Raw genomic sequence first — 24634 nt, 5'->3', positions numbered from 1 at the left:
TCAGCACCTTTATGTACAGTTGCACAGGTTGTACACTGCACAAAGATGGCACATTTAGAGGGACCAAGTCACACCAGAGATCTAACAGAGATGTATGTTTATTATGGTAATTTTGGAAGGAGGGTATCTTCAGTAAGGGGGTGTGCTTTTCTAACTCTGGTAGCGGTGTCCCTGCTGGGGCTATAAAACCTGTAGTAGAAGGGGAGCATCTGCCCACTTCCTTTGAGGTTCAGAGCGTGGGAACTGGGAGGCCCCTTGGCCATCCCTAGGCTGGTGGGGAACGGATTAGGCCGGCAGCGGGCCCAGCACTGCCTGCTGTTTGGTTTGGGAATTAGTGGGCGCCCTGGGCAGAGGTTGGACCTGCCAGACTGAGGATTAACAGTCTCCACCCCCCAATTCCTGTTCCCATGGGATGGCATCAGCCCTTCCCAGCACAGGGCTGCAACGGGGGCTAATTAGGAGGCAGGATGGCAGAGGACTTGGGTCAGGTGGGCCCCTGAAGTCCTGTCTGCCTCCAGAGCGGCCTCGCTGAGTGATAGGCAGCATGCTTCCTGCGGTTTGAGCTCCGCTCCCTTTATCCCTAAAATGGAAACATAAAGTGTGGTCATTCAGAGTCATGGGAAAATTCACCAGACCCTGGAAGGGTTTAGCACACCAGCTGGAAGGTACTTAGTGGGCTCCCATATCCCTTCACTCCTCCCTCTGCCACTGCCTGGACAGCCAGTGTCATCCCCACTTGAGAGACCCAAGACTGGGGCAGTGACGTTGAGCATTTGCAATTTCCAAGGCCGTGCTGGTTCGAGGGGACAGAAAGAGGATTCCTGAGGACAAGCATGAGTCAGGAAGTGGTGTTCAGGCTGCACACAGGTGTGCCAGGGTGTGCATGTAAGGGGAACCCAGCCCCAAGCCTAGACATGCCACCCCCCCCCCCACTATTCCACTGGGTGTGGACAGGTTGGGGTGGCACTTGTAAACAAACACAGTGGTGCAATCTGTGACAGACCCCAGGCTCCGAGCCAAACTGCCTGGGTTCAAAAACTAGCTGTGCCACAAACAAGCTGTGTGTCATCTGAGCCTCAGTTTCCCTACCTGGGTAACAGGAATAACAAAAGCACCAATTTCTTACGTCCGCTTGTAAGGACTCAATGAGATGAAATAAGCAGAGCCTTTACAACAGCACCAGGCACGCAGCCGCCAAGGAGTGTTTGTTATTCTTCACTGTAACAATTATTAAGCATGTGAACTAGCTCGGGCAACCTGCCCCGGGGCCGGTGGGGGGCCAGCAATCAGAGGTGTGTGGGGACACGTGAGTTGGGGGCGGGTGGCTGAGCAAGGAGTAGGGGCGAGCTGTAGTGCCTGTAAGGACGTGTCCTAGGAAGTGGGGGCCTCTGCTCAGAAACCGAGAGCATCCTCTTGAAGCCAGTGCCCTCCCCCAGGCCCTGAAGCTAGCCGCGCCACTCCCTCTCCCCCTTTTATGGGCTGTCCCATCTCCCCCTTTTATGGGCTGTCCGGCAGCTGGACAGCGGAGATTTGGGTCTGAGGGTGGCCAGTCCGGGCCAGTTCCTAATTACCCGGGGCAGGGCAGACATCTGCCAGGCCGGGAACACAGTGTCCTGGCTGGCGGGGCTGCAGGGCGGGGCTGCAATGGGCCTCCTAGTGCGCACGGTGAACACAAGGGGCTTTAAGGGTGCCCCTCTTAGGGTTGGAACTCTGAGCCTCCGCACCTTCCACACTGGGTTATGAGTCTGATGTTGGGGATAAGGGGGCTATTTGTGTCAGGCTGGGGGTGCCCCCTTTGTAGGTGTGTCTGTGAAGGGGCAGCATCTGTCTACATCCATGCCAAATTTGGGGACAAGCTGTGTCCCCAAGCTTGTGTGTTCATGGCAATACTGAGAGTGAGACCTGAGATGTGTGTATGGTTGAGGGAGCACTGAGGAGAGAGTGTCTTATGTAATAATGTGTAAATGCAGGTGAATTTTATGGAGGGGTATGGGCATGAGCCCATCTAGTTAGAAGGCTCTGCGGGACTGTAGGGGAGGGATCTCTGTTGTCTGTGTGAAGGCATTCTGGGGTCTGTGCTTAGCAGTTGTGTGACATTGCGTGTGTCTTTGTTAACATGGTGCCATCGTGAGGGAATGCAGGGTCCCAGGTCCCTGCCCATGTGCTCCTGAGTGGCTGGAGTACCATATGGATGGATACCTGAGAGCCGAGAGCCTGGTGGGTTAGGGTCCGTCTGCCTATATTGAATGTTGGGGGTGGGTAGAGCTACAGGTGTCTTCTGTGACTTTGTAAGTCTGTAACAGTGTATACTGCACTCTGGGTTACCCCGGTTGTGGGAGGCTGCGTTAAAAGAAGTTAAATTTGTGCCTGGGTCTACGGTGTGTGTTTCTATGTGCATCCTTGTGACGGTGTGTGATTATGGCGGCTGTGGAGTGACACAGCCTCACTGAACAGTGTGTGTGTGTGTGTCTCTGGAACTGGGAAGGAGACAGTCACTGCCCCCTCCCCCAGCTTAGGTCCAAGATCCCTTGGACCTGCCAGTGACTGAGAGAGAGAGACAGGGAGGGGCAAGGGAGGACAGGGTGGATTGGGCCCCCTGCCCCAGGTAACAAACTGGCAAGACTTCTCCAAACAAACTTCTGAGGCTGTAGCCAAGGGGGGGGCGGGCCAGGGAGGGGCTGCCCACGCCCACTCCCCAGCCCCCTCCCCCCGGGGTCTGGCCTCAGCCCCACCTAATGCTGAGTTCACCCGCCCATTCTGTCCCTGGCCCCGTTTGTCTCTGCGCCCTCCACCAGGTGAGAAGGGCCCAGGCCTGGGGTAACAGAGGATCCTGAGGACAGATGGGTCCTCAGGCAGGAATCCATCCGACTCCTCAGGGTGGGGAGCTGAGGGCTCTGAAGGCTGGAGGGGATGGGACAGATGAAAGGTCAAGGTGGGTCCAGGAGAAGGGGGAAGGGGCAGAGCCAGGGCCATTAAGTGGGGAGGTGGGTAGGCTCGGGCAACTGTGTAGGGGAGAGACCAGCCAGGGGAGAGGGCCTGGGGTACAGGGCCTGGGGGAACTGGAAGCTTGGGGATTGGGCTTCCAAAGGCTTCAGAAGGGAGTGCGGGCGGTGGAGGATGGGCTGAGAATGGGAGCTGTAGGAGTGGGGTGGGGGACGGGCAGAGATGGGACCTGAAGAAGGGGATCGAGGCTGGGGAAGAGCTGGAGTCCTAAGACTCTAGAAACTGAGGCGCTGGGGACTCAGGAAGTGGGGAAGGCTGGATGGGAGCCCAGGTAAGGAGGGCTACTGGGGCTGATCGGTGGACCCAAGGGTCTTGGGGATGGAGGATGGAGGGAGAGGGCCAGGGGAGGTAGACGCAAGGCGCTGGGACCAGGAGTCCTGGGAAGAGGGAGGCCTGTGAGAGGGGGCTTGGGAAGGACTGGGGGCTAGGGCGGGACTGAGTGGGCCTGGGAGGAGACCGGAACCTGGGCTGGAGACCCCAAGCTGAGTCGGCCCGCACCTCTCCGCCCCTGCCCGCAGCCCGGGGGACCCTTTCCTCCACCCACAGTCTGGGGTCCGGTTCAGCTCCCTCTCCTTCGGCGCAGCCGGCCCGGCACTGCGATGACCGTCACCTACACAGCCCGCGTGGCCAATGCGCGCTTCGGCGGCTTCTCGCAGCTGCTGCTGCTGTGGCGCGGGAGCATCTACAAACTTCTGTGGCGCGAGCTGGTCTGCTTCCTGGGGCTCTACATGGCGCTGAGTGCCGCCTATCGGTGAGGCGGCCCTGGGGTGGGGAACGCGGCGGGGGGGGGGGGCGCAGCGGACTAGGGAAGGGACCTTGGGTGTGTCCAGGAGGGAGGCTCTCCTGTAACCCCCTGCCCCCTCCCTCGCAGCTTCGTGCTGACCGAAGGGCAGAAGCGCTACTTCGAGAAGCTCGTCATTTACTGTGACCAGTATGCCAGTCTCATCCCAGTTTCTTTCGTGCTGGGTGCGTTTGCTCCTGAGTTCCCCATTCCCCGAATACTAAGAAACCCATTTCCAGGCCTTTTGGAGACCCCATTCCTCAGAAGACCCCCCTCAAATCCAACTGCAACAGACCCCTATTTCTACATCTTTCATGCCAGGTGTGGCCCCAATTTCCAGAGACCTTGGGTGTCACCTGGTTACAGTAAGCCATGAGAGCTCCGTGTCACCCATAGGCTTAATCCCTGGTCATCTCAGGGTCTCCCATCTGTGTCTGCATGAGACTACTGGTGGCTCCACACATGTCCTGGGTCCCGGGGACCCCTCCAGTGACCCTATATGACTCCATCCTCTCAAGTCCTGCCCGGAGGACATTTCTGACAAGTCAGTGACATCATGTGACCCCAGCCTCCTGTTTCAGGTCCCCCATGCTCCCAACCGAGTGATTCCTTGTGGCCAGGGTGACAACCTGCCTGTGTGCCCCGAACATAGGCCCTGTGTCTCCACCTCCATACTGACATCCCAATCTCACATCCCAGGTGACAATCAGCCAGGGTGACCCCCAAATTCCCAGCCCAGGTGGCCCCGCGAGGTGGGTGGGTGATGAGCCTCCCCTGGTATCTCTGATGCGGAGCCTGTATCATCCCTCTTGCCACGACCTGGCCCTAATATCCCCACTTAGCCCCCCTATTCCCGGCTGTCCTACAGGTTTCTATGTGACGCTGGTGGTGCACCGCTGGTGGAACCAGTACCTATGCATGCCGCTGCCGGACGCGCTCATGTGCGTGGTGGCAGGCACGGTGCACGGACGCGACGAGCGGGGCCGCCTGTACCGGCGCACGCTCATGCGCTACGCCGGGCTTTCGGCTGTGCTTATCCTGCGCTCAGTCAGCACCGCGGTCTTCAAGCGCTTCCCCACCATAGACCACGTAGTGGAGGCCGGTGAGACGCCTGCCTGAAGCGGGGCGGGGGGCGGGGCTAGTAACCCCTCACACACCCCGACCTCGCCCCTCCAGGATTTATGACCCGCGAGGAGCGTAAGAAGTTCGAGAACCTGAACTCGTCCTACAACAAGTATTGGGTGCCCTGCGTCTGGTTCTCCAACCTGGCTGCGCAGGCCCGGCGTGAGGGCCGCATCCGCGACAACAGCGCCCTTAAACTGCTGCTCGAGGTGGGCCCGCCAGGAGGTCATTCAGACAAAATTCCAGGGGAATTACACCTCCCCCGAATTGTGTCAGATGGCGGCCTGCCACGCGCCTCCCCCGAGGCAGATTCCCAACACCCTTACCAAGCCGTCCCCCAGTGCACACTTATCTCTAGGGGGCCGACCCCCAGGCGCATAGTGCCCCCTACCCCAGACGTACACTCACCACTAAATACTCTCCCTGGAGACCCAGAAGCACACGCTCACATCCCACCAGGTAACCACTCACCTCCATCCCAAGTACCCACCCTAATCCCCCTGAATCGCAATTCAGGCCTTCTCATGACTTGTCTCTGCACCCAGGAGCTGACCGTGTTTCGGGGCAAGTGTGGAATGCTCTTTCACTACGACTGGATCAGCGTACCCCTTGTCTATACCCAGGTAACCCTGCCGTGCCTCTGTTTAAATCCGGCATCGGACGCTCTGACGCACTGGGCTCAAGGGAAGACTGAGGGCCCGCTGAGCCCCCATATCAGTGATGCCCCATTCTAGTCCTGGTCTCTCCAAGACCTCCGGAGACCGACAGAACCCTGACCTGGTGACCCACCCTGCCCCCAGGTGGTGACCATCGCTGTGTACAGCTACTTCCTGGCCTGCCTCATTGGTCGCCAGTTCCTGGACCCAGCTCAGGGCTACGAAGGCCACGACCTGGACCTGTGCGTGCCCATCTTCACCCTGCTGCAGTTCTTCTTCTATGCGGGCTGGCTCAAGGTGGGTGGGGCCCAGAGGTAGGGACTCCCGGGGAGGGGGGGATAGGCACGGGTTCTCAGGGTTCTACCTACCTATCCCCTCCCCCTTCAGGTAGCCGAGCAGCTCATCAATCCCTTCGGAGAGGACGACGATGACTTTGAGACCAACTTTCTGATCGACCGCAACTTCCAGGTGAGACTCGCGTGCGACCATCCCGGGCTCCCAAACCAGCCTCGGCCCCACCCCTCCAAGGCTTGCCGGGGCCCGGACCCTGAACGATCATCCTTCTTTCTTTGGTCACCATGCTCCTAACCCATCCTGAGGGGTCCACCCCGTGCACGCCCGCAGGTGTCAATGCTGGCCGTGGACGAGATGTATGACGACCTGGCCATGCTGGAGAAGGATTTGTACTGGGACGCAACCGAGGCTCGCGCCCCCTACACCGCAGCCACCGCGTTCCTGCGGCAGCAGCCCTCCTTCCAGGGCTCCACCTTCGATATCACGTGAGCCAGCGGGATGGGTGGGGCCTCCCGGAGGAGGGGCTTCTGGCCCTGCGGGGATGATCCGATTGGAGGGGCTCTGGGCTACCAGGACAGCGCCAATTTGGAGACTCAGGGCTAAGACCTAAAGTCTGTGAGGACTAGAATGGGGGTAGGGGGCAGGGATCCGGGTCAAGGTCTGGGACCCGGCCACTAACTGGGGGCCGACCCAAGGGCTAAGGCCGATGAGGATTGGATGGGCGGCCAGAGGCAGCGCCAGAGACGCGGCAGTCCCAACTGAGGCTTGAAGAGCTAAGTTTGAGCTTAGCCGAAGCCGGAGGATAAAAGCAGGCTCTCAGGAGGAGGACCGAGGTCTTTGGGGTAAGTGGGACAAAGGGATGGATGACACCAGGAGAAGCAGCGTGTCTCGGTCCCAGCTCTGTCAGTCAAGGAGAGGAGCGAGGTCGCAACGCTGAACCACTGTCCGTCCGACAGGCTGGCCAAAGAGGACATGCAGTTCCAGCGGCTGGACGGCGTGGACGGGCCGCTGGGCGAGGCGCACAGCGACTTTTTGCAGCGCCTCCTGCCGGTAGGCGCAGGCACGGCCGCGGGAGGCCTGCTGGGCCGGCGCCTGTCCTTAATGCGCCGCAAGAACAGCTGCGTGTCTGAGACGTCCACAGCCGCCAGCTGCACGTGCGCAGGCGCCCCCGACGGCGCGGCCCCGGAGTGCGGTTGCGGGGACCCGCTGCTCGACTCCGGCCTGCGGGAGCCAGAGCCGGAGCTCCCCGCCGGCCCCGAGCTGTCCGTCCCGGGGCCCGCCGCCGAGCCCTTCACCACTGTGCCTATGCCCGCGCCCCGGGGCCCGGCTCCACCCTGGCTGCCCAGCCCCATTGGCGAGGAGGAGGAGAGTCTAGCCTGAGGCTCTCAGGCCCAGGCTCCCCCAAGGACGGGGACACAAACCCCGACAGGGCACGCAGACAGCCGTCCGGGTCTGCATAAGCCGCGTGTGGACTCCACCTGTCCGATTTTGACCGGTTCCCGCCTCCTGCGCGCCAGCCTTCGCGTCTGGCACTGGGGCTTGGAGAGCCTCCTGTGGGCCAGGCACTGGGCTAAGGGTGAAGGATTCTTCCAGCTTCTTTGAACAGGCGGTCCTTCCCACCAGCTCTACTTCCCTCCCTCCACTGCCTGAAAGGCCCCCATCAGTGTGCCCTGCCTTCATTCTTTCCTTAAAATGGAGATGTGAGTGCCTACCTCATTGAGTTATGGGGATGGAATAACGGTTTTAGAGTGTTGATACATAATAGGTGCTCAATAAAATGTTAGGGTTTTTACTCAAACATTATTAGCCCGACTCTTCCTGCCAGGAATTAGGCTAAATAAGATTTGAGAATTCCTCCAGATTCTTTGATCGCACCTTGCCTCCTTCTTCCCAAACTCTGCCCTCTGAAATGACCCCACGTGTCCATGGCTTTACTCGTTCATGAATGTACCAGCCAGTCCCCAGACCACAGCCCCCTCCTGTCAGTCTTGTTTTATGATTCTGCAAGCCACTTCTCTGCCCCAAGTCACTGCCTTCTCCAATACTCCTTCAGAGCTCCCAGTCATAATTCAACCATATGGTGAATTTAGAAGTCCAGCCAGGATCCCTCTCCAGATTCTAGACTGAGAGAGCCACCTGCCTCCTCGAGATCATGTGGCACCTTGAACAGAACATTCTCCCCAAACCAGCTCCCTATTGGCTCCCCAACCTGCCCCAACCTATCTGTTGCCTTTGCCCTCCCGGGTGATAGGCCCAAATCTGGGAGTCCTCTCCAACTCTTTCTCTTACCCCCTCCATGTCAACCTAGCAGCAGATCCTATCAGCTCGGTCTTCAAATTATATCCGCAATCCAACCATTTCCCATTCCTCTAGGGCCCACATCTTGAGCCACCAATGTCACCCACCCACCCACCTAGACCATGGACCACTGCCCTTGTCTCCCAGCTCTGGCCCTAACCGCCCCCAGTCTGTTCCTTCCACAGTAGCCAAGGGGAGCCTATGAATACCTGAGTCAGGTAATGTCCCTCCTTTCCTTAGAACCCTACATGACTCCCATGTCCCTTAGAATAAAAGTACTCCCTCCAGTTCACAATCTCCTTGCCGTCATCTCTCCCCTCCTCCCCTCACTCACTCCACACTGGCCTCCTCACTGTCCCTCTAACCACCAAGCAAAGCCTCATCTCAGGGCCTCACACATACGCTGTTCCCTCTGCCTGGATCACTCTTTCCCAGATACCTACACGGCCCCTCCCTCACCTCCTTGAGGTCTCTGCTTAAATTATGTCACTTCCTTGGCAAGGTCTCTTCCGCTGGCCTTTTATTTAAAACCACCACAGCCCAAATGGACGTCCCACATCCCCATCACTTCTGCCTTTCTTTTTCTCTGTAGCACTTCTCACATCAAACTTTTACTTTATCTATTTTGTTTATTGTCTGTCTCCCTTCATGAGAAAAGACAGCTTCATAAGGCAGGAATTTTTGTCTGAAGCCTCTTCAAAAAAAGACCTCACGCACATACTGTTTACACAGACACAAACAATGGTTCTCACCTCCAAGTGGGTGCTGTCAGTCATTCATGCTTTAGTAAGAACACAAGCCAGGCCTTTCTAAAAGCAATGATCTGGCCCATCTTCTCTCCCTCCCCTCAGTGCCCAGAGTCCAGCCAGGACAGATTGAAAATCTTTATTTTTCTTCTCAAATATAAAAATCACTCTCTCCCCTGGCATCTCATTAACCGCAGGTTGAAAATCAAGGATAAGAATCACATTGCTAAAAAGAACAGACCCACTCCTGCCTCCTACCCTATCCTGCACACTTGTCCCATCTGAGAGAACAAAGGGCAGAAGTCATGACCTTAAGGCTCTCAGGCAGCTGACCCTAGGCCTTCCTGATGCTGGGCCCCAGGTGAGTTGGGGGAATCCAGAGCAGATTGAGCCCCAACTGGCTGGGCAGAGGGCAGGATCCTGAGGCCCATCAGTGCTTGTCGGTGGGGCGCATGTTCAAAGATGTGAGGCGTCCCAGAGGCCCGCGGCGAGTGTTGGTGGCCAGCCGCTGCTGTGCAAGGAATGACTGGGCATGGGCAGGTGCCCGCTCCTCCCCAGCTCGCTGCTGCAGAGCCATGCCCTGGAGGGAGGAAGCGGTCATGGCTGGGGTCCAGTGAGCCCATGGCACATCCCGGTACCCTCACTACGGTGACGTGCACTCACCATATTATACCAGGCACTGATGAGCAGCTTTTCTTCCTGCTCCCTCTGACTTCGACTCTTCTCAAAGTCCATCTGCCAAGGAGGGAACAGTCAGGGGCCTGGATATGCTGGGGACAGTGAGAAGTGATGAGGACACTCACCTCCAGGTGCCGGATGCGGACGTCCCGCTCCCGGAGCTGTGTCCTCAGGGTGTGAAGTTCTGGGGGTGCCCCCCCGGATGGCCGTTGTTTGGGTTCCAGGGTCTGTATGACCTAGGGTTTGGGAAAGACACAGGCAGGTGTGACCTTGGCCTTGCAGGCCGTTGGACGTGTTGGGCCGCATTAGTGTGGTGCAGACGTCTGTGATACGATGGGGGTACGGCAGGTGCGGGAGTGGGGGGCAGAGAGGTGCACGCTGCTGGGAGGCATGAGTCGGTGGGAGGCATGAGTCAGTGGGAGGCAGCGGCCTTGGCAGGAGGCCCGTGAACCCCCGGTGTCCTCACCGTGCGCGCCTTGTCCACGTAGCGGCGGTAGCGCTCTTCCATGGCCCGCAAGTCCGCATCCTTCTTCTGCAGGCTCTGCTGCAGCTCCTCAATACGCCGAGCTGCTGGGGGAGCAAGGGGACCCTTCAGCTCCCCGCCAAGCTCGGGGCCCTCCCGCCCCACCCAGCTGCTGCATCCCACTCACGGCCACTGTCAGTGGGCGGTTCCAGCTCCTCAATGTACTCCCGCTTCCGCTGCAGCTCCAGGTCTGCTTCATGCAGCTTCTGCCTGTGGACAGAGGATGGGCAGCAGCGGACTGACCGCTGGGCCCCCTTCTTCCTCCCACTGGTGGCCACAGCCTTCCCAGCTGGCCAGTGTGCACCTGCCTGGCTGCAGAGACCTGTGTGCCAGCCCCCCGCCGAGACAGAAGCCACATGCCTTGGTCCCACCATCTCCTTAGCCACTGGAGCCACAACTTGCCACACCCCTCATCGGGTGGGCCCTGGACCAGCCCTGTGTGTGTCCACTTCTCTCCGTGCCACAGCCCACACACTGGTACAGCCACCATCACCCCTTGCCAGTCTCTTCTACACTCGCTCTCAGTTTCTTTCTCCGCCCAGCAGCCAGGGATCTTTCTAGAATGCAGATCTCTTCTAACAAAAAGAAACTCAAGGTGTAAAACCTTACAGTTCTGCCACCTGTGGCAAAACCCAAAAGATCTAAGAACACTCCCTGTAGGTGAGTGAGATTATTTTCGTGCACGGGATATGGAGCATGGTCTAACACCTAATCGTGAAACTTGCGCTACATCTACTAAGGTTACAAAGGCATGTGCCCTCTAAGCCACCAATTCCACTTTTTCGACATATCTGCACACAAGCAGAACGATGCACATACAAGGTTTTACTCTGTTGCACTGTTTGAAATTGCAAATACCTAGAAAGAATGGATTTTTTTAAAGATTTTATTTATTTATTTGAGAGAGAGAGAGAGAGCGAGAGAGAGCACAAGCCGGGAGAGGGGCACAGGGAGAGGGAGGAGCAGACTCCCCAGTGAGCAGGGAGCCTGGGCTCGATCCCAGGACCCTGGGATCATGACCCGAGCTGAAGGCAAATGCTTAATTGACAGAGCCACCCAGGCGTCAGAAAGAATGACTTAAATACATATGACATTCACCAAAGAATGTTATAGGCCAGCCCTTCTGGATTGGAATTTTACAGGAGAATTAAGCCCTGACGTTTCCATATATCCATCCTCTGTAAGGAAATAACCTTTTCTGCATTCTGGGTTGGTACCAGCTATACGCCATCCTTGGCAGAAGTGAGCAGAGTCAAACAAATCATTTTCTGTAAGGCCAGGCCTAATTTCTCCATGGAACCCCAGTCGACAAAAGCTACTGTATTTATTAAAAAGAAAAACAACTATTCATATGGCAAAATTTCCCAGCCATCTTCTTAAGTAGGAGAAGTGAAGTGCAGACCTAGCAGATATCACACTACCTTTCAGGTAAATGAGGAATCAGAATAAAAATTTATATTTATATTCATTTGCTTAAAAATTTCATAAGGATTTTTATTTTTTATTTTTTAAATGTTTTATTTATTTATTCATGAGAGTCAGAGAGAGAGAGAGAGAAAGAGAGAGAGAGAGAGGCAGAGGCAGAGGGAGAAGCAGGCTCCCTGCCTAGTAGGGAGCCCAATGCGGGACTCGATCCCAGAACCCTGGGATCATGACCCGAGCCGAAGGCAGATGCTTAACCATCTGAGCCACCCAGGCGCCCCTATTTTTTATTTTTTTAAAGATTTTATTTGGGGCACCTGGGTGGCTCAGATGGTTAAGCGTCTGCCTTCGACTTGGGTCATGATCTCCAGGTCCTAGGATCGAGCCCCAGGTCAGGCTCCCTGCTCAGCGGGGAGTCTGCTTCTCCCTCTCCCTCTGCCTCTCCCCCTGCTTGTGCGTTCTCTCCCTCTTTCAAATGAATAAATAAAATCTTAAAAAAAAAAAAAAGATTTTAGGGCACCTGGGTGGCTTAGGCGTTAAGTGTCTGCCTTCGGGTCAGATCATGATCCCTGAGTCCTGGGATCGAGCCCCGCATCGGGCTCCCTGATCCCTGGGAAGCCTACTTCTCCCTCTCCCACTCCCCGTGTTTGTGTTCCCTCTCTGGCTGTGTCTGTCAAATAAATAAAATCCTTAAAAATATTTTTTTTTATTTTTTTATTTGGGGCACCTGGGTGGCTCACTCAGTCGGTTGGGCAGCTGCCTTCAGCTCAGATCATGATCCCGGGGTCCTGGGATCGAGCCCGCATCAGGCTCCCTGTTCAGCGGGGCCCTCTCCCCCTCCCCCTGCTCGTGCGGGCTCTCTCTCCCTCTCAAATAAAATCTTTTAAAAAAATAAAGATTTTAGGCACGCCTGGGTGGTTCAGTCGTTAAACGTCTGCCTTAGGCTCAGGTCATGATCCCAGGGTCCTGGGATCGAGCCCCGCATCGGGCTCCCTGCTCCACGGGAAGCCTGCTTCTCCCTCTCCTGCTCCCCCTACTTGTGTTCCCTCTCTCGCTATGTCTCTCTGTGTCAAATAAATAAAATCTTTATAAATAAATAAATAAATAAATAAAGATTTTATTTACTTATCTGAGAAAGCATGAGAGAGAGCACAAGAGAGAGAAAGCATGGGGGTGGGCAGAGGGAGAGGGAGAAGCAGACTCCCCGCTGAGCAGGGAGCCCGATGCAGGGCTCGATCCCAGGACCCTGAGATCATGACCTGAGCTGAAGGCAGCTGTCCAACTGACTGAGCCACCCAGGCGCCCCTGCAAGGATTTTTATAATGAACTAATATGAATGGGGGTGGCGTAGAAACTGAATCAATGTGGGGACTAAAAGATATACCCCTTCTCTCTGTATTGCTCGGTATATATTTCGTTTTTTAAACTATAAATATAATAGCTACTTAAGATAGATTCTTAAAAAAATAAAATAGGGGGGATGCCTGGGTGGCTGAGGTCATGGTCCCAGAGTCCTGGGACTGAGTCCTGCATCAGGCTCCTTGCTCAGTGGGGAGCCTGCTTCTCCCTCTCCTTCTTCTTCTGCCCTTCCCCCCACTTGTGCTCTCTCTCAAATAAATAAAATCTTTTTAAAAAATAAAATAGGGGCGCCTGGGTGGCTCAGTTGGTTAAGCGGTTGTCTTTGGCTCTGGTCATGATCCTGGGGTCCTGGGATCGAGCCCCACGTCCGGCTCCCTGCTCAGCAGAGAGCCTGCTTCTCCCTCTCCCTCTGACTGCCACTCTACCTACTTGTGCTCTCTATCTCTCTGTCAAATAAATAAATAAAATCTTTAAAAAATAAATAAAAATAAAAAAATAAATATAAAAAATAAAGAAATAAAAAATAAAAGAAGGGCGCCTGGGTGGCTCAGTCGGTTAAGCGTCTGCCTTCAGCTCAGGTCATGGTCTCACAGTCCTGGTATCGAGTCCCACATTGGGCTCCCTGCTCAGCACGGAGTCTTGTTTCTCCCACTGCCTCACCCCTCCCCTGGCTCATGCTCTCTTGCTCTCTCGCTTGCTCTCTCAAATAAATAAAATCTTTAAAAAAAAAGTAAAATAAAATAGGGGCACCCGGGTGGTTCAGTCTGTTAAGCATCCCACTCTTGATTTCCGCTCAGGTCATGATGTTGGGGTCATGGGATTGAGCCCCGGGTCAGGCTCCATGCTCAGCAGAGTCTTGCTTGTCCCTCTCCCTCTGCTCCTCCCCCTGCTCATGCTGTCTCTCTCTCTCAAATGAATAAATAAATAAAATTTTAAAAAATAAAATAAATCGTTTTTTTTGTTGTTAAAAAAATTTTTTTTTTTTTTTAGAATCTCTACATCTAATGTGGGGCTCAAACCCATGACTCTGAGATCAGGAGTCACGTGCTCTACCGACTGAGCCAGCCAGGCGCCCCCAAAATGTTTTTTTTAACAATGTAAAAAGTAAAAGGTGATTGTCACCCTGTCATATACTACCTTACTGAAATTCCCTCCATGGCTCCCCATTGTTCCCCCCGAACAGTTCATACTCCTTCCCTTGGCCCCCAAGACCCTACCTGATCTGAGCCTTCTCTGTTTTGGCTAACTAGTTCTCATAAATAAGCCCCCAAAGACAGCAAATGACCCCCACATCTGTGCCCCAGCCTTTCCCCCCACCACCAGGAATGCCCTCCCTCTGGGACTCACAGATGTTCCTCCAGCTTCCTCTTCAGCAGGGCAGACTGGGGGAGAGAACAGGCACTGGGTGAATGGGGGTCCAGAGGTCCCAACTCCTTCCCGGTGAGGGTAGGGGGTGCCACCCTGGGCCCACGGTACTTACAATGGACTGCAGGGGACATCGAGCAGCAGGGAGGAGAGAGAGAAGGGTTACGGGGAGGGCACGAGGGAGGGCCAGGCAGGGAGGAGGAGGGCACTCACATCCTCAGTCTTGCCCCCCTGCTCTTGCAAGGCCTTCTGCAGGTCCTCCACCTGGGCCCGCAGCTCCAACAGCTGCTGCTGGTTCAGCCTGCAGGAGTGCGGGGCTGCTGAGTGCCTGCGCCCGCCCTCTGCCCCGCATCACACGCCCCCTCCATGCGCGCGCGCGGGGGGGCCCCCCTCCGCCCCGTGGGTCCTCACCGCAGCTGCGTCTCCAGCCCGTGGCGCGCGCGGTTGGCGTCCTCCAGGTGGCGCTGCAGCTCCTCCTGCCGCTCCCGGTAGGCCGCCTCCTGCTGGCACAGCTGCTTGTTCTCCAGCTGAAGCCGCAGGAGCGTCTCCCTGCCGACCGCGAGGGAGTGAGCAGGGCTGGAGACGGGTCACCCCGCAGGCCTGCCGGACTCTGGCAGGGAGACTGGGCGGACAGGGCTGGCAGAGGGACAGAGCCCTGGGGAAGCGCCCGACCAGACTCCGGGGCCGGATTAGAGTAATGGGGACCCAGCGCTGGGGGACCAAAATGGGCGGGGTTTTGAGCTGGGCCTAAGGGTGGAGGCAGGCAAGGGCGGGGCTACGGGAGCGGGTTAGAACATTCAGGATCCCTGCTACGGCTGCGAGAAAGCAAGACTGCGGGAAACACAGACGCAGAAATAGGAAGAACTGGGGTGGGAGAGTTCATCTGGGCAAGACACGAGTCACTGAACCTAGCAAGGGCTACACTGAGGGCAGGGCTACGCCCTGGGGGCAGAGTCCTACATGAGTGGGGCTGGGGGTAGGAATTTTGCTCGGTGAGTAGAGCCAGATGGGTTGGGCCTAATTTGTGCACTGAGGATGGATCCTGGAGAGGCAAGCAACCAACAAGGGCTAGAGCGCCGACCAGGTAAGGGCCGAATTAGGAGTGAGGGGGCCCAGGAGCCAGGCTAGGACTTGGCATCCCAACATAGCAGGCCAGGCTAGCAGTAGGTGCCTGCACTGGGAGCAGGGCAGAGAGTGGGCTCTGGGTGCGGCCAGAGCTCTGAGAGACCCCAGGGTACCTCAGCTCTGCAGGTAGGATCTCTGCTGCTAAGTTTTCCACAGCTGGTGAGGTGGGATCCAGCGAGGGGTCTGGAGAACGTGAGAAATGTCTTCAGGTTGGTGCACAGCTGCTGCCCCCAGCCCTAGGGTTCTCTTTCCAAGAATCATCTTTGGGGACTCAAGTTTGGCCCAAAGCCTGGCTTAACACAAGCCTCACTCCCAGCTTGACAGGGAGCAGCGATGCATGGCCTGAGTTTGCCTTTGCCCCACCCTGATCCTGGGAGGTCAGCCCCTGCCTTCTGTCAGCCCTTGTCACCTCTTCCCGCTCTAGCCTGTCTTCAAAGTGGCCTAGCTCTGCCCCCCCCCCCCCCCCCGGTCTAGACAAGCCCTGGGACACTGCTTTTCTGTCTGCCCTAACAGCACCTTAGGCCACCCCTGCCCCAGGCCCTAGGGCTGTTAGGCCTCCGACTCACCAGCCTGGGTAAGCCCCCGAGGCTGCAGCTGGGCACAGCGCAGTTCCTCATTGGCCTCCCGCAAGGAGTCCCTCTCCGCCAACAGCCGCTGGAGGGACAGGGTTGCAAGATGCCATTTGAGGGATGGTTGGCCTCCTGGGGACTGGGCTATGCCAGGATGGACAGGGTGGGGCTTGGATGCCGGACTTCAGCCTCACCTCCTTCTCTTTTGTCACCAACTCATACTTCTCCTCCAGATTTCGACACTCGAATAGCCATTTCTCGGCCTTCATGGCCTCTTCCTGCCTCTGGCCCTGCAGTTCCTGAACCTGAACAGAGACGAGGGGTGAGGATGCAGGGTTGAAGGTGAAGGCCTGCGGCCAGAGAGGCCAGACCTCGGAGGGGCGGGGCTTACAAGCCTAGGGAGGGGCTATGCAAATGAGGGCGAGAGGGCTCTGGGTGCAGGGGCTCAGCGCCATGCTGAGGATGGGCCAAAGTGAGAGGGGCGAGGGGCCCAGCGGCCCAGAGCACGCTGCCCTCCAGGCTCTGCCCTGGTCCCTGCCGCACCTGTCGTCGCTGTGCCTCGAGCTGGGCACGGAGCGAGCCGGCCCGGCGGAGCTCATCCTCCAGCTGCCGGGTGCGCTCCGCATGGCCGGAGTTGCACTCCTCCAGCTGCCGCACCTGCCGCCTCAGCTCCCGCAGCTCCCCCAGCCGGCGCCGACAGCTGCTCAGCGTGGCCTCCAGCTGCCCAGCGCGCTCAGAGGACTGCCTGGGGGAGGAGGCAAGTCAGGAGAGGAGGCCTGGGTCTGGGGTCAGGGTTCAGCTTGGATCTGAGGCCCTCTGGGCAGGGGAAGATGTCACGTCACCTGGGGATGTGTGGGTTCAAGGTGGTAGATCGTGAGGGTCAGGAGTCAGCCAGGGCTCGGTGTTGTTGGGAAATCATTAAGGGGCATAGAGGGAGCCCTAAGCACCAGTGGTTAGCCCAGGGTCATAATCAGGGATGGGGGGGGATTGTGGGGATATAGAATGACTGAGTGGTTCCAGGGGGGAATGATGGTGCCCAGAGGCTCTAAAGAGCCTCAAGGACACTTTGAGGTTATAAGGTGGCTGTGGGATCAACGAGGGCATGGTGGGGTCATGGGGGAGCTTCAGGGCAGAGCACTATGTGGTCCTCTAAGGTGCAGTAGGGATTCACTAGACACTTTAACATTACAGGGGTGCTGTGGGGTCACAGGGGAGCCTTTTGAGGTTACAGAGTCATGGTGAGGTCTAGAAAGTGGGTGTTCTGGAGGCCCAACAAGTGCTCTGGGGCTGCAGGGGTGCTGTGGAGTCAAGAAGGAAGAGTCCTATCATGAGGGGGCACATGAGGGGTCAGAGGGGGTGGCGGGGGGATTACTGCATTTGGGTCCTGGAGGGCACAATAGGATCCTGGAGCATGAGGGCACCTGTGCAGCATGGGAGCAGGGGTGGGGAGCTGGTAGCTGGGGTCGTGGGGATCTTCCAAGGTCTGGGGGCTATAATGTGGGATCACTAGGGCACATTGTGGGGTCCTGGGGGGCATCAGGGATCCAGGAATCTTGGTGGTGTCCAGAAGACACTGTGCGGGTCCACTGGGCATTTGGGGGTTTTCGAGGGACTATGGCATCAGAGGGACACGGTGGCAACACGAGTGGGCAGTGGGGACCCAGGGACCGACCACTCACCGCAGCTCGTCCATCTCATCCTTCAGCGCCTGCGCCTCCTGGGCCAGACTGGTCAGCGCCTGGTTCCGCTGCTGCAGCTCCGAGACCTCCCGCTCCAGCTCGGCACAGTGCAGGCGCTCGTCTTCCCTGCCGTTCTCCAGCCTGGCGGGGTGGGGTGGGGAAGAAAGGGACACTTGAGGGGACTGCAGCTGGGCCAATCCCCTGGCCTGCTGGCCCCATTCCCAGCTGACTGCACCTGAAGTTCTCCTCCTGCAGCTGCTCCAGCTGGGACTGCAGCAGCAACAGCTTCTTGGCAGTGAGGCCAGGGGCGCCCTCACCCTCCGGCCGGCCCACCCGCTCCCGCAGCGCAGCATTCTCCTGGGCCAGGCTCTGCTTCTCCTCAGACAGGAGCACCAGCTGCCAGCAGGGGGTGCAGATGAGCTGGAGTTTGGAGGGGAGAACGGAGGCGAGCAACTCTGCCCCAGGAGCACCTGTGCTCCCTCCCCGCCACCCTCAACCTCACCTGCCGCTCCAGGTCCAGACAACGCTGCCGCAATTCATCCCCCTCATCAGCCTCCTCGCTCAGGAAGTAGTACCTTCGGGACTGAGGAGGGGAGTGGAGGGTGGGGAGGGGCGAGGAAGTCAGGGATCCATGGGAAGAGAGTGGAGGGAAGCTGGCATCTCTAGTGGCAGAGAGGAGGAGCCCAGAATCCCTCAAGATCTAACAGAGGGCTGGGACCCCAAAGGACTGGAGGAAAGGTGATGTGGGAACGAGGGAAGAGGCTAGGACCCTGAGGGATGGAGGTAGTTTACACACTTAAGGACAAGTTCCTCCTCCTTAGGCAGCCCTGAGAATCAGCAATAGGCTTGGTCCTTTAACAAGGTCCCCCATCTCTTACCTGGTTATCAAAGTTCCCATATGTTTCTGGTGACAGGGAGTCCGGGGTGTCTTTGGTCATGAGCTGAAGCGGGGCAGGAGGACATCTAGATGAGCTGGGCCCTCTGAGGGTGGCCATTAAAGCTTCCATGACCCAGCCTAAGGGCCTCTCCATCTTCTTGTCCCCAAAGCCAGTTCTCCCCAAGAACCCCAGGCTAGAGGCTGCCTTCCTGCCATGGCTCCAGCAGGGAGGCTGGGTCCTTTGAGGGTGCTAAATGGTGACTTAGAGCTGGCAGACACATGAGATGGGGAAATCTGGCCAGCTGGGTTCCAGGAAGAGCCCAGACCTTACCAGAGCAGAGCCTGTGCCCAGTTGCCTCTGCTCTGATGTCCCCTCCCCTGAAGCTCCTTGCCACAGTGGGCACCCCCACCTACCTCCTGGATGGCTTCCATTACCACATGTTGAACTGATTCCTCCAGCGTCATGATTCTCTGGATGTGCTCTGGGGATCAAGGTGGAGAACACTGAAACATGGGGGTAGAGGGTGAGGAAGAGTTCCTCGGGTCATCCCCTGGGGGCCCTGAACCCCCATACCCTGCTTCTTCTCGCAACTGATGGCACAGCCAAGCACCAGCTGAAGCAGCTTGCCAAGCTCTTCTGGGTCTGAAAACTCGCCAATGAGGCTCACGTCCGGGAGATGCTGCTCCAAAACGGGATGCCCCAGGACCTGAGGACAGGGGGGTGGGGGTGGGAATAGGGGATATGAGGGCTAACAGACACTCACCTCCTCCCAACCCAACCCCACCCCCTAAGTCCTGTCATAGTTACTCACATCCTGGGAATACTCCACCAAGCTCTGTAAGATGGTCTTCAGGTTGCTGACCTAGGGAGAGGTAAGGAGTTGTGTCCAGGGTCCCAGAGGCCCCCAGAAGGAGCCAGGCAGCCCCCACTGTGAAGCTGCCTATCCCAGCCTTTTCTCTCTGCCTCATTTCCCAATCACTGGTCATCTCATCCTGTTTGGCACCGTTCTCTGTCTAAATGTCTTCTCTCCTAGGGATGACCTATCTAGTCGTCTGCCCTTCTTGTCCACCTGTCCATCTTGTTCACATGTCCCCAGAATCCAATCACTTCTCATCACCTGCCCTGCCACCCTTTGGCTCTAGCCACCTTCATCTCTCACCTGGATTATTGCACCAACCTGGTCTCAATTTCCACTCTTGCTGCCTACCCCCCATTCCTCTCCAAGCAGCCAGGGGGAGCTTTTTAAAGTCCAAGCCAGGTTGTGTCTTTCCTCTCTGCTAAAACCCTCCCTTGACTTTGCACAGCACTTAAAATAGAATCCATCTCCCTGCCCCAGCCTGCCCTCCTCCTGATGACCTCATCCACCATTCTTGGCCCCTTGTTTTCTGTTCCGACCTCCCTGCCTTTCCTCGATACATCAAGCTTATTCCCCACTTTGCATTTGCTGTTCCCTGTGCCTGGAATCCCGTTTCTCCAAATTTCACATGGAGATCAACCCATCTGGAGTAACCACCCACCTAGTTGCCCTCTCTCATGGCTCAGCTTTTATTGTCTTTATAGAACTTACTACCATTGGAAATTAATGTTTATATGTGTGTGTGCATGCAGGTTTTTGTCTTTGTTATTCCTTGCTGCACACCCAGGCCTGCTCCATAGGAGAATGAAAGAACAGAGTTGGCTCATCACCAGACATCTGTCCCTCTTCCTAGCCAAGTCTGTGCATCACCCAGGACATGTGGCTAGCTGACCCATCACCCAGGATATGTCTAGCTTAGCCTTCCCTGATTATCTCTTCGCCAGTCTGTCCCCCAGTCATGAGTCCACCTGTCACCTTCAGCCTCCAGTTGGGACCTGGGTCATCTGAGATGCCCTGGAGCCACGCCTCGTTGAACCAGGAAGGATCTCTGGGGGCGAGAAGGTGGGATGAGCTGCTGGAGGACCTTTTCGGGACCCTCCCCCTCAGCCCCACTCACATCTGGTTCAGCACATAGGCTATGGCGAGGCCACTACTCAGGTCCTGGGGCCTGGTACAGGGGGACGGGACGTGGAACGTCTGCAACTGGGGAGGGAGAGGAAAGGGCAACGGGCAGTCAGGGCCTGGGAGAACAGAACCCTTCCCCATTTGCAGATTTTCCCGGTCAGCAGGAACCTCACACGGTTGGCGGGGACTGGCCTATAGTTTTCTCACACCAGCTCCGCGGGGGTGTGGCCTCTGCACACCTGGGCCTGGAGGGGGCGTGGCCTCACTTCACTTGTGTTCCACAAACCCCGCGTGACGAGGCCAGGGCGGAACCACGAGTCACCTGGGCCCCACAGGCCCCACGTGACCAGACCAGCTCACCTGTGCCCTCGCCCTACGTGACCCAGCCGCGAAGGGGCGGAGCCTCACCTGTTCTTTCCACGCAGACCTGCCACGTGACGGGGGCGGGTGCTCAGGCCAGAGTCCAACCGCCCTGCAAGCCCACCACTCTTTCCTCCTCCCAGCCCCAGAACAGAGGGGTAGACTGAGCCAAGGCCAGGGCTCCCGGGCAAGAAGAAGGGGCGCACACCTGTCCCTGGCCCCGCCCCCGACCTACCCAGGTGAGCAGAGACCCGCATAGCTCGGCCTTGTCCACGCTCATGGCTCCCAGTCGGATTCGACCCCGGCCGCGGAGCCCCGCCACCGCAGCCACCTCCTGATCCGCCACCAGCGAGCGCCCGCAGCCCCGACCTCCCGCTCGGCCTAGAGCGCCGCCCCGCCCCGCCCCCTAGGCGCAGGCCCCGCCCCGGACACGTGATCTCCCGACGCCCGATCGGACTTCCAGTTCCCCCATCTTGGATTCGGGCAGCGTTCAGGCGCCCGCCCTGCCGCTAGGGGTCAGTCGGGACCAAGCTTGCACATCCCAAATGTGGACCCGCTACCCCTCCTCCTTGGCTCTTTTGGGGGTAGCGAAGACGTCACGATAACTCCTCATCATGTGAGGCGGAGCTATCCCACCCTGTTATACAGGCTTATTCACGTCCTTTCCCTTCAGTTGGAAGAAATTCTGCTGCCTAACCACCTTATCGGAGCCTTTATCTACGCGGGGAAAGGGCAGGCCATAACACGTTCTGTGGACTTCGAGGAGAGATCCTAAAGGGGTCTTCCTGGTGGAGGTGACCTGAGAGTCTTGACTCAGGGGTAAACAAGGGGTCACGAGCGTGGTCCTAGGTCGAGGGGACAGGATGAATCAGCCAGACTCAGGTCTTGGGTGATGGACAGACACACTTGTTCAGTATGGATCGAATTCCACTGAGCTGCTCCTGCACCATGCCCACTCCACCCACCCAACCCCCCTGTCCCCCCCCATCCCCGAGCCCCTGAGGTCCTCCAGCCTCAGATCCCAGGACCAGGCCGCCCAGGTCCCCAAGGCCCACCAGGGGGCGCGCAGACTGCAGGAGCACGGCCTGCGGGGAAGCCCTGTGCCCTTTCAGAGACCCCGCCCGGGCGGTGGAGGGGGCTCAAAGGAAAGTGGTAACAATAGTAGTTAATAAAATTGCAGTCACCATTTATTGAGTGTCGACAGTATGCAGTTCCTGCGCTAAGCGATTTAAATTATATAGGCGGTTGAAATCTCCCCATGACTTTAGGTGGCAGGTGCTGTTTTAATTCCCGGTCGCAGGAGAGGAAATAGAGGCTCTAGTTGGCTTTAGGGGAAGGGGTAAAGCCCCGGCCCGCACCCTTTGGCGCCAGAATACCCCAGCAGCTCCTCTCCCACGGGGCGGGCAAGGTAATGAGCAGTAATTAGAGGTTATTAGCTGTACCTGGAGGGAGGAGCGGGCTCTGCTTTGGGGGTGGGTCTAGGTCTGAGGGGAGGGGCGCTGCTCTCTCCAACCCCGAGTCTGGCTCCGGCGACCCTGCCCTGGAGCGGGTTGAGCAAGATGAGAGCAGCCCCCACTCCGCATCGCTTGAGCACAGTCACTCTACCATCAGAAACCCAGTTACAGCCCACTCAGACGCGCAGCCGCATGCACGCGGGGGCCTCCCAGGCTCGTCTACACCCCCACACCCCCTTCCCGCGTTGTTTTCGGCCTCTAACCCCTTGGAGCAGGGTGAGAGGGAGGAGGGAAGGGGACAAGGGCCGGCAGTGCCGGCTTCCGGACTGGGCTGCCTTCCGGCGGGCGTGGGAACAACTGCCGCTGGCTCCCCCTTCCCGCACCCACCGGAGGACAGGGTGCTGCCAATAGGGGGAAATGGGGCCGTCCTACCCCCAGGTAAAAGTGGAAGACGGGCCGGGAACCAGGGTTGTTACAAGCCGGGGGGGGGGTGCCTGGAATATTTGTGGGAGGGCCTGTTAGCCCAATGTTGGGGGACATGTGACCGCCACATATTTGGGGTGGGATCCCCAATATTTGCAAAAACTGCAGGGATCTTGATGTGTAGGAAGAATCTGGGAATCCAGGTATTTGGGGCATGGACTTAAATTGTTCTAATGTGATATTATGGGCTTTTTAGATTAGATGTTCAGTGACCTGAGTCCCCAGATTTAAGGAAAGGTCTGGGTGCCCTCAATTTGGGAGAGGAGCCATAACCCTCCATTTGGGGCGGCATGGATTCTTATGTTTGTGGGGAAAGGAAGCTTCCATGTTGGCAGGGAAGAGCAACAATCTATTATGGGATGCAGGGAGCCCCACTGTTGGGGGCGATCTGGGTACCTTCAATTCAATTAAAAGCCCTCATTTGGGGGCAGGAACCCTATATTTCGGGGAAAGATGCAAACCTCCATTTTTGGAGGAGGGAGTTCCAAAGTTTGGGCGATGCCCCAGAGGCCTCCATTAGTAGGGAGCATCCAGCTGAGAGCCCCTCACAGAGAGTGTGGGTGGGGGCCAGCAGCCCCCAGCTGGTTTGGAGACCCCACCCCCTCCTGCCTGTTTCCAGGAACAGCTGGGCCCAGCCTGGGTTGTACTGCTGGGAAGCTGGTGACTCAGCCCCTCCCTGCGGCCACAGCTGGACCCCGGCCCGACCCCTCCGGCCTTCACATCTGGGCAGAGACCCAGTCATGAGGGCAAGGATGGGGATCCTGGGTGCACACAATTGGAGGATGATGCCCTTTCCCCAGGGCTGACCACAGCTACAGGGTGGACACCATGCTGCATACCAGGAGGGACTCTGGCAGGCCTTCTGCACTAAAGACACTGACATCCCGCTGGGAACTCCCATCCTGTCCTCCTCCGTGTGTGCGTGTGTCTTGAGTCCGTGTAAAGTGTGCTCATTTATGTAGGTGTGAGATGGTGGGTCTGTGATTGTGTGTGCACAGGCATTGTGTCTGCATCCACCTGTGTCTTGGGGCCCTGGGAATTTATGCAACAGACTGTGATTTGGTGGTGGGGGTGCTGATGGGGACTGGGGCACAATGCTTCTCTATATGCAACCTCGCTGTGTGTCTACATCCCTGTGTCATCTTTTTGTATGCGAAGTGAGTGTGTTTTGTGCGACCATGTCTTTTCTCGCCATGTGGCTTTCTGCGACAGCATGACCCTGACATGTGTGTCCTTGATTTGTCCACATCCCCAAGACAATCGGAATGTCCCTGTGTGTGCCCTTGTGGGTTTGTTTGTGACTCTAACTTGTGCACCCTATTTGTGATGACCGTGTGACTAAATGGTTGTCATTTCTGTCCCCACCATGTGTCTCTGTGCCTTTACAATCTCTGTGTGAGAGGTATGGCTGTGTTGCAACTGGAATCCTGGCATCCAAGACTTTGTATCTGCGTCTTACTTTGTCTTGATGGTGATGGTGTGGCCTTATCAGAGTACCTATATATACCACCTGTCTGAATGGAGATGGCCCTGTCTCCGTACACAAAGAATAACAGGTGTGCCCGTGTAACCATCTGGGTCTCCACGTGTGTCTGTGTGTCCGTGTGACCCTGACCGTGTCCGCTGTGGGGCTGGCTGGACTGGTGAAGGTTTGAGCCAGTGTATGGCAGGTGTATCCTGTGTCCGTGTGACACTGTGGGTCATCGGAGAGTTTGTGACCTTGTGTGTGGGGGGGTGTCAAAGTCACACGCGACACCGCGCTTGGCGGAGGCGGAGATGTGCGCAGTGGGCACCAGACGCCCCACGTCCCACTGCTCTACGCCGGGAGGGGCCCCTCCCCGCGCTGCGGGGGCGCGTG

The 24634-nt window shown here is 57.4% G+C and overlaps 2 protein-coding genes across 2 annotated transcripts; one reads left to right on the top strand and one right to left on the bottom strand.

The window, feature by feature from the left end:
• The first annotated feature begins 3602 nt into the window (after positions 1 to 3602).
• BEST2 (bestrophin 2) lies at positions 3603 to 7236 on the top strand. Its single transcript, XM_028088980.1, has 9 exons — positions 3603 to 3754; positions 3875 to 3969; positions 4653 to 4886; positions 4961 to 5115; positions 5452 to 5529; positions 5707 to 5859; positions 5950 to 6030; positions 6187 to 6341; positions 6813 to 7236. Exons 1-9 carry the CDS (start codon positions 3603 to 3605, stop codon positions 7234 to 7236), a joined length of 1527 nt encoding a protein of 508 aa, XP_027944781.1.
• Positions 7237 to 8834: 1598 nt separating this feature from the next.
• On the bottom strand, positions 8835 to 21172 carry HOOK2 (hook microtubule tethering protein 2). Its single transcript, XM_028088873.2, has 22 exons — positions 21075 to 21172; positions 20472 to 20557; positions 20330 to 20402; positions 19310 to 19360; positions 19072 to 19204; positions 18912 to 18979; positions 18499 to 18561; positions 18123 to 18203; positions 17856 to 18016; positions 17621 to 17761; positions 16485 to 16686; positions 16136 to 16246; positions 15939 to 16026; positions 15486 to 15555; positions 14659 to 14796; positions 14461 to 14548; positions 14230 to 14264; positions 10229 to 10311; positions 10045 to 10148; positions 9704 to 9814; positions 9564 to 9635; positions 8835 to 9480 (listed from the first exon to the last, which is right to left on the bottom strand). Exons 1-22 carry the CDS (start codon positions 21117 to 21119, stop codon positions 9331 to 9333), a joined length of 2154 nt encoding a protein of 717 aa, XP_027944674.1. The 5' UTR covers positions 21120 to 21172; the 3' UTR covers positions 8835 to 9330.
• Between the last annotated feature and the right edge of the window lie 3462 nt (positions 21173 to 24634).

Source organism: Eumetopias jubatus, unplaced genomic scaffold (assembly GCF_037043125.1).
Source record: "Eumetopias jubatus isolate StellerSeaLion01/CBP00866 unplaced genomic scaffold, mEumJub1_p1.0 scaffold_1, whole genome shotgun sequence".
NCBI classification, from domain to species: domain Eukaryota; kingdom Metazoa; phylum Chordata; class Mammalia; order Carnivora; family Otariidae; genus Eumetopias; species Eumetopias jubatus.
Note: the sequence above shows the minus strand (reverse complement) of the source record. Positions and strands in the feature narration are given on the sequence as shown.